Source organism: Anopheles merus, chromosome 2L, assembly GCF_017562075.2.
Source record: "Anopheles merus strain MAF chromosome 2L, AmerM5.1, whole genome shotgun sequence".
NCBI classification, from domain to species: domain Eukaryota; kingdom Metazoa; phylum Arthropoda; class Insecta; order Diptera; family Culicidae; genus Anopheles; species Anopheles merus.
Window position 1 is genome coordinate 393028 of NC_054083.1, and position 9223 is coordinate 402250.

Genomic DNA, 9223 nt, shown 5'->3' on the forward strand with positions numbered 1-9223 from the left:
TCTGTTCTCGAGTTACACGGTTCTCGACTTACGCGAATTCGGAGATACGCGGGTTTTCTAAATTTGGGGCCCTTTCCGTTGGAAATTCGTAGGCTGAAATTTCAGCCTGTCAGCTGTTTGCATTGTATAGCAGCAAGGTGGATTAAAAATATCAGGTGGTGGATTAGGGCCTTTGGGGGGGTCGCCATAGTTGAGGGACTTTACGTCATTTTAGAACCGTTAACCATTGGTTTCCGCACACAAAGCTTAGCAAATAGAACATATTTTTTTGTTATTATGTGCACTTTTGTGTGTCTAGTGATTTTATCGAAAAAATGAGATATATTAACAAAAGATGTGATGATTTGTTCATGCACGAAATTTTAAATCATGTTAGCATGAGTTCTAATCTCAATTAAATTGTCCATGCGTTACGTAGATAATGAGGAATTAATGTAAAACTTGAAAAAATAATGATTTCTTAATTTTTATCATCAAAAATGTTGAAAACACAAAGAATTCTAGAATAAATTAACGGAATAACACAAAATAACACACTTAAATTCATGTTTTAATGTTAAATAAGAACTCGCAAAGTCCAAAATGTATTTTTAAAGAATGTTTAATAAAAAAAATGGGGTAGATAAATTATATGTACAAATTTAATAAATGTAAAAAAATTTTGAATCCTGGGGACCTTACGTCAAGTGATGAATTGTCAAAATGCACTAGAGTCCACCACCTGATGTTTTTAAATCCACCGTGGTATAGCAGTTTTCGAGCAACTATCTTTATTGAGTATCATATACAGGTGCCCAAGCTCCCGACCACGCTGGTTTTCGCTGGTCTTTTCGGGGATAATTCGTTAACGAATTATCCCCGAAAAGACCAACGAAATACAGATCATTTTCGGGGATAGTGAACACACGTGAAAGATGAACCCATGCGAAAAAGAGCTAAAAATAGAAATGAACATTCGGATTCACTCCCTCCACTCATGTTCCAATTCATACTCATGCTTCATCCTTGATGCTACCAACTACATCGCTAGTTCTACTTGGAATCACTTTGCCAGTTGCGCCACCATATTATTATTCATTATCGTGCTATTTACTGGTTTGGTTGTATGAAGGGGTCCTGATACTAAATAAATGAAAAGAAATAAATAAAACAATAAAAATAACAGATTAACTATTAAACACGCATTTCTAACAATGAGTAAATGGGTTTGAAGTTATTGGCGGAGGATGTTTTAAAAATTAAATAAAACTTTAAATCATCAATAAAAACAATAAAAATGGAATTGAACTCATGTCGACCATGGTACAAACATTACACCATTAACATTTGACCATAACTACTTCATGAACATGAATTGTTATCTATCACTTTTAAACCCTTCAAATATAATACAATGAACAAAGATATGTGTAAAAGTTCATCGATGCGTGTGAGGGAGTAGGGCTGATGAATAGAGAGAGATGGCATGAGTTTGTGTTCATTATCCCCGAAAAATTTCGCTTGGGTGGGCTTATCCCAAGGTGTATGAATTTAGAAGGCTGATTTTTATCGCTTCTGCTTCTGAATGAAGATTTTAAGAGTATTTTGAGTATTAGTCAAGCCTCCAGAAAGCTCGTTGGAGCAAAAGTTTTTATTCGTTCTGTCAAAAAGAGAATTTCAAAATTGGTTATCAAAAAATGCTTTGAGACCACCTGGATTACATACACTTTGATTCCAGATTCGATCACCTGATTTCTTTAATGCACCTTGGGACAAATGTAAACAAAACCGTGTTTTTCGAGCAGGTACTCGAATCTAATTCTAGCTTTTAGGCTAAAATTTTCTAGACTGAAAATCGCAAGCTAGTTTTTTTGTGTGGTTTTGAATGGATTGTTTACATGATTTCAGCCTCCAACTGTCAAACTCTATACAAAAAACTGACTAGAATCGTGAAGGCCCCCTTTGACAGATAAATGTCAAATCGGTACAATTTGTTTCAAGTTGGTTATAAATTGCATTTTGGCTTACAAATTGAAATCGCTTAAAAGCCAGAAATAATAGAATTTTCTGCACAAATCATATCAAATAAATGATAAAGTGTATAAAAGTACTAAATAAAAAAAAATCCGAGTAATCAATAGATTAGTCAAAAAAACGTGAAATTCGACTTACGCGGATATTCGAGTTACGCGGATTCGTCGGGAACGCAGAAACCGCATAACTCGGGAACAGACTGTAATGAAAAAAAAAAAACTACTCTATGCCACGTTCATGCTTTTGCATCTTACTGTCAAAACCAACCTTTCAAAATGGTAGACCAAAAGCGAGCTATGCATCGACCTTTGTATTATATAGACTTTGGTATTATTTTTCAACCGATCCAAGGTGGAATGTAAAATGATGTGTAGCTATAGCGCTTTTGGCGATCCCTCCCAGGGCTCCGATTTTGACAGATGGTTTTCCTCTTGTATATGTATTGATGGATTGTTTACGTTTTGCATGGTCAATATTTGGTAGAGATCAATTTGGGTGAATATTTTAGTTTATTAGAACACAGCCCGTGATTTAAAATGGAAATTTTCCTTCGAGAACTTGAAGCGTTCGCCAAACGCGAAAACTAACTGTCAGTTTTCTTCGTCGATTCTTCTTCCACCTAGCTGTCAAAACGGGCCTGTAACTTGACCTGATATCTTTACGGCCCTTGAACCTATCAAAATTCCACAATAATACGTGAATTTTCCGAATTGACTTTTAATTACTTTTAAATGGTTGATTATAAATAACTGAATAATACATGCAACATTAGGGTTACCAAGTAATTATCTTTATGAGCTTTCTAGACTCCATGACGGTTTTATGTGTTTGCAGAAAGTGAAGTAGTAAAAAATGTTAGTTTTTAAACTATTGAAACATCCTTTAGCGCGCGGGATGGTTACGTATTCCGTCTTATGGCCCACAGCTAATTTAGTGCAGCAAAGTTTGGATGGACGAAGATATGGTAAGCCAGCACAAATGACATGGATCCGAAGGAATTAACCTGTAATTTTTACAGATGCTTTAGACTTTGTTCAGAGTTTGAGGTATGGATTATACGGCACATTTTACGTTGCCCCGACGATCTATGGATGGGTTAAGATAACCAGCATAATGTGGCCAAAAATTAATTTACGTACTGCCATGATCAAAGCTATTATCGAACAAGCTACATATGGGCCATTTGCTGGCATTAGTTTTTTATATATTATGTCATTGGCCGAAAGAAAGACAGCTGTAGAAGCAGTCAAAGAGGTAAAATTGAAATTCCCCAGTACATATACAGCAGGTCTTGCATTTTGGCCTTTTCTTCAAACAATCAATTTTGCTTGTATACCCGAACGGAATCGTGTGCTATTTGCGGCAACCTGCAGTTTCATATGGACAGTTTTTCTAGCTTCTATAAAAAATAACTGTATTTCGAATCAAAACTAATATCTGACGAAATAAACAATACTGCAACGAAGCAAATAGAAAACTTGTTAGATATTAATTAAATGCTATAGTTATGCTGACCATACGTACCGTATTCCGGGACAGTCCCAATTTCAAAATGGATATTTAATATCCAGTCGTATCCATAAAAATCCCGGGGCCGTGGGAACGCTCCCAAGCTCCCGACCACGCTGGTTTTCGCTGGTCTTTTCGGGGATAATTCGTTAACGAATTATCCCCGAAAAGACCAACGAAATACAGATCATTTTCGGGGATAGTGAACACACGTGAAAGATGAACCCATGCAAAAAGAGCTAAAAATAGAAATGAACATTCGGGATTCACTCCCTCCACTCATGTTCCAATTCATGCTCATGCTTCATCCTTGATGCTACCAACCACATTGCTAGTTCTACTTCGAATCACTTTGCCAGTTGCGCCACCATATTATTATTCATTATCGTGCTATTTACTGGTTTGGTTGTATGAAGGGGTACTGATACTAAATAAATTAAAAGAAATAAATAAAACAATAAAAATAACAGATTAACTATTAAACACGCATTTCTAACAATGAGTAAATGGGTTTGAAGTTATTGGAGCTGGATGTTTTAAAAATTAAATAAAACTTTAAATCATAAAAAAAAACAAAAAAAATGGAATTGAACTCAGGTCGACCATGGTACAAACATTACACCATTAACATTTGACCATAACTAGTTCATGAACATGAATTGTTATCTATCACTTTTAAACCCTTCAAATATAGTACAATGAACAAAGAGATGTGTAAAAGTTCATCGATGCGTGTGAGAGAGTAGGGCTGATGAATAGAAAGAGATGGCATGAGTTTATGTTCATTATCCCCGAAAAATTTCGCTTGGGCTTCCGCGTAGAACAGTACCCGTCACCCTACTAACAAAGAGAATGAATAAGTGTGCGACTTTCTGTTGAGGGGCATGTAGAAGCATGGGGAGACGGTTGGAAATACGCGGAATTACGCGGAGGCGCGAGCGTGTTTTCGTTTCTACACAGTTTTTGCACTCACACAATTACACATGTGTAAATGTGTGCGTTCACTTTGAGCCAGCGCGCTCAATTTGACCAGCTCGTAGCGGCATGCGGGTATCGGTGTCTCGCTCGCACTAGTGCAGCGAGTGTTCCTCTGTCCCAGCCAACAATTTCCGAAGGCGCCCCGTGTAAAAAATTTTTACTTTAAGCTTTCCTTAAGTTTTTACACTAGCAGCAGCTAAAGTAAAAACTTTCAGCACGGCACAAACCGACGCACACATTCAAATGCTTGGATTGCTGGTCCTGCTCACGAATACATTTGTATTTATCCCTCCCCTTATATTTTCGGATTTCTGGTTGTAGTAGTGACGCTTTTTCTTTTTGCTTTATGCACACTTTCGCATGCTATTTGTTGGACCTCCTCTTTCCACATGCGTTTTGGCACACTCACACTCTGTACACGGCTGGATGCTTCACCCCCTACAATTGTAGCGGTTCCGTTACCCTTCCTCTCGTTCCTCCTTCTGCCCTTCTCGCTAGGACATCCTCGACTGATGCTGCGCGTGTTCAACCGGCGCCTGTCTGGAAATGACGTCACGGACTGGTGCTGCGCATGTTTAGCCATATCCTATGCGTCCTTGAAGTGTCTTCTACGAAAGAGCTGTGTTGATTTCTGTTGATCAAAATTAACCAATAATTAATCCATGTGTTTTATAAAAAAAACAGCTAAACAACACATAGGATAGAAACGCTTACCTTGATATTTTAAAACCGGACACCGTTTTCCATCCGTCGATCGTTTTGCAGGATGTTGGCAAGGACAACATGTAACCGTAGATTATCATGCGCGTGCACCTGTAACTTTTTAGACGACAAGCGTTACATTCAATACATTCCATTGAAGCACACACGAGCACAACTTACCTTAGAATTTTACAAGGATAAATCATTCCATAATTGAAGAAGAAGGAACACGGTACAAAACGTAAACGAGAAAACCACGGGGCAAAAGATATCACACATCACCCCAACACATCCTTCCACGATGAAAGTTCTGGACATACTGAGGATGCCTAACACCAGGATGAGCGCGATAGCACAAAAATCATGGGAGATCGAGAGAGATGGGTACCCGGCAGGCAATTGACAGCTAAACTGACGGCGCCGGAGGAGGAGAAACGGGCGCCCAACCGTGCATGGCTCAGGCGCCCAACGGAAGACATGATTGGGCGTGGGGGGGTACGGATGAAACGGACCTCCCGTTCTTTCGTGTATTGTTTACATTCGCTTATCCGTATATTTCTTTCATTCGGGTTGTATATCAACACAGCATATTTTCAAATTGACCGTTACTTTATTGAAAATTAATTATTCTAAAAATACACTATTTTTCATACAAACCTTATTCAGCGCACGAAAACGATTATCACGGAGATTTGCAGCATTCACCTGTAATTAAATTAAAACATAAAACATAAATTTAGTAAAGAAAGTTATTTGCGTTTCACATAAATTAAGCGTTGAGAATGCAATACATTACCATTAATTATGAGAAACCAAAACAACATGTTTGTTTTATTAAACATGTTCAAACAATTTGTTGTCGTCATCGAGGACTAAGCCAGCTTCATCGTGTTGGCAGCATTCCGTTACCGAGATGTGATTGTCCTTCGTGATGAAGTGTAACTAACCGACCGTACATGGTGTGGCATTGATGAGAACGGTTTATCTGAAACTAAAGAAAGAAGAATAATATAAGTCAAGTGCATTTCATGCTGATCGTTCGCGATCGTTTCTTCTATGTACAAAGAAATAATGGCGACATTTTTACATATTTTTCATTTGCACGCTTCCTACCCGCACCAGTGTAGCCAGTGCTAGCGGACGAGCTAACACCCAATACTATGCAATAGATTTGAGCGCGGTTGTTGCGTGTTGCCCTGTGGGCCCGGCATGTTTTTACACTCTCGGAACGTACCTCTGTGCTAGCATTTTCAGAGCGCAAGTATCGCCTTGCAATCATAACGCGTCTACCACGTCCATTCGTCCGGCGTACGTTTGCTCCAGGTGGTTGCTGTCCGATTGGGCTTGCTCCAATATGCTGCGCTTCGTACGGCAGCTGTAATTCTCACAGCACAGCTGAAATAGACAATATAAGAGAAAAATATTGTTAGTGGAGCGCAATCCATGTAAACCATTAATTCTAATTATATTACTTCAATCGTCAATTTGTCTTTCTCTTACATTTTACACTGTCGCTAATTTCGGTAGCTTAGGTAAGCTAACAGTACGACGATGATCTGGATACCGCCAGTTACCGGCTCGTAGATGCATGAACGCATTCATCATCACTGAAGATTTGGTACATCCATAACAGTCCGCCTCACACGACGAAATTATTAGCAGTTGCGATCTGATACACGACGCCTAAACGCGATTAGAAAATACACAACAATAACGTTTTAGATGAAAAATATAATGTCGGTTTAGCTTAATAAACATTAAAATGAAATAATTATTTTGCTTTTTCGCACGGCATATTAGCTGAAATGAAAAAATAAACATTGTTAACCAGTTTATCAAACTGTCTTTCTATTACTTTAGATACTGTCAGACTTACTTCAACTTTGCTTCAATTTAGTATGGATCCAAGTTTCAGCCGATATGCATGTTGGTGCCCGGTGACCCACGGGGTTTTCCGCTGTTTCCAGTTTGTGGTCCGGTGGTTTTTATAGAGCAGTGACTCCCACATTCTCCAGACGGTGCCGGAGGATGAGGAATACAAACGCGTGCTCTAATTTTGTCTTTGCGGTGGCGTTAATCGAATCAGGACAGGTGCAGTATGATCCGACTACAGCGCGATGGCGAGTAACCCGGAAACACCCAGAATGGGTACATAAAACACGGGTATGTGATGAGTAGCTTGACGACATTCGGTAGTACAAGCAACAGGCACAATAATCATCGAAACCACACCATATCCTATTCCTTCTTCACAAGTCCTTAGACTCCTCCCACTCATTCATAAGTCTGCGCACTGGCAACTCGAAATACAGTATAAAAGGAAGTTGTGGAAGAGTCTCAAGTGCCACTTTCTTTACAAGTGATGCCTTCGGCCATTGCGGATGTGTAATCGTTTAGTCAGTCAGATGTACCAGTCCGTGTTGTTGGACAACTTCCCACGACAAGTGCAGTGCCATCGGTGGTTCCGGTTGCCATTCCACGTGCCTTCCGTCCTCCCAGATTGCCGGTCCGTGTTGTTCGACAACTTCCGACAACAAGTGCAGTGCCATCGGTGGATTCAGTGGTCGGTCAGCGCGAGTCAACAAAGAATGCCAGTCCGTGTTGTTGAACAGCTCAAGGTAACGGATGCAGTGTCAGCGCTGGTCTCGAATGCCGGTGATAATAATCATCATCGGTCAACATTACCTGGTGTTCCTGCACCATTCCGTCCGTTAGGCCAGCAACATGGACAGCAACCGTCAACTAGTACTGCTGCGCCATCAGTGGTACCGGTTGCTGATGCTCTACCGCATGAATCAGGTATGAAGATCGGTAGACAACAGGCATTGACGGGATCTGCAGTACCATCGATTGCATCGCTTGCCGAAGATCATGCTCCGAAGAATCTGCGTGGTATGATGACCGCTGTTGTAAGACAACATTTACCCACCAGTGCTTCTGCATCGGTGATAGCGGCTGCAATAATGATGATCACCGACGATGAACACCAGGCTGCAGCAGGAGCAAATCAAGCAGTCCTTTCAATTACTTCTACAGAGTATTATGGAAGCTGCTGCCTTCGTTGTCGGATGCTGTTGATGAAAATAGATGCACACAGCGCACAGATAATGGTGATTTAAAATGAGCAGTCTACAATACTGAATCCTATGAAGGGTATAAGAAGAAAAGCGGAGAGTTTAGCAATTTAAAAAATCGGAAATGAACAACAGTTTGATGCATTTTTAGCAAAAATAGCTGGAGATGATTTTACATTTTGCAGTTATACTTAAATAATAGATGCAGATATCAGCAGCCAGGATGCCAACAACAGGAGGCTTTAGACGTGATGTTTGATAGGACTTTTCTTGCACGGTGTAGCTGGGAAAGATCGTATTGAAAAAATAGCTTTTAGTAACTGCCCAAATATAGTGCTTATTTAAGTCTATCTCCTATCTATTTATTTTGTTAAATTGCTCTACCTATTTATAGTTGCTGTTTATATATTACATATTATTTATTGATAAACACATTGCTTTTCCATTTTTATTAATCGTAATGTCCTATTGATACTATATTTATCAATCACCTTTTATCTATTCTTTTCTAATTTTACAAATTAAATAAAAAATTGTACCTTTTATTGTACCTATCACACAGCTAGTGGTACGTAATACACATTTGCTTTGGTAGCTTTCAGGGGCAATGCTTGTTTAAGATAAAAAAATGTAAAATGGCAGTTGGTTTCATTTTGCAAATCACTAACAGCCATCGCGTTTTTGCTCCTATCATTTATTGTACTTTATTGCCCACTGTCAAACGTTTGACCGAGGAGGAACAACGCTAACGATATTCCGCAAAATAAATAATGCTGTTGTATCTTAAAAGATATAAACATAGTGCGTTAACAGCAATAACACGATTACACGACGACAATGCGACCATAGCAAACTGTGGTGTCAATCGTCGCGGTGAAGCAACAACAACTAAACCCGAGAAAGGCCAGGCTGTTCAGTTGGAGGAATTTTCTTAAAAGAACAACAAA

At 39.3% G+C, this 9223-nt stretch overlaps 1 protein-coding gene and 1 long non-coding RNA gene across 4 annotated transcripts; one reads left to right on the plus strand and one right to left on the minus strand.

Moving 5' to 3' along the window:
* Positions 1–2620: 2620 nt before the first annotated feature.
* On the plus strand, positions 2621–8321 carry LOC121594726. Of its 2 annotated transcripts, none has more exons than XR_006005010.1 (2): positions 2621–2977; positions 3032–3677. XR_006005010.1 is itself a non-coding variant. In XM_041918346.1 (2 exons), exon 2 carries the CDS (start codon positions 7584–7586, stop codon positions 8319–8321), a length of 738 nt encoding a protein of 245 aa, XP_041774280.1. In that variant the 5' UTR covers positions 2621–2977; positions 7063–7583. The 2 variants fall into 2 exon arrangements, 1 of the variants encoding a protein (XP_041774280.1); XM_041918346.1 differs by lacking the exon at positions 3032–3677 and adding an exon at positions 7063–8321.
* Positions 4646–5504, minus strand: LOC121594741. 2 transcript variants are annotated; one of them, XR_006005019.1, is made up of 3 exons: positions 5383–5504; positions 5215–5313; positions 4646–5131 (listed from the first exon to the last, which is right to left on the minus strand). It is a non-coding gene; the product is annotated as an uncharacterized LOC121594741 (long non-coding RNA). The 2 variants fall into 2 exon arrangements; XR_006005018.1 differs by having other exon boundaries at positions 5215–5319.
* Positions 8322–9223: the final 902 nt, after the last annotated feature.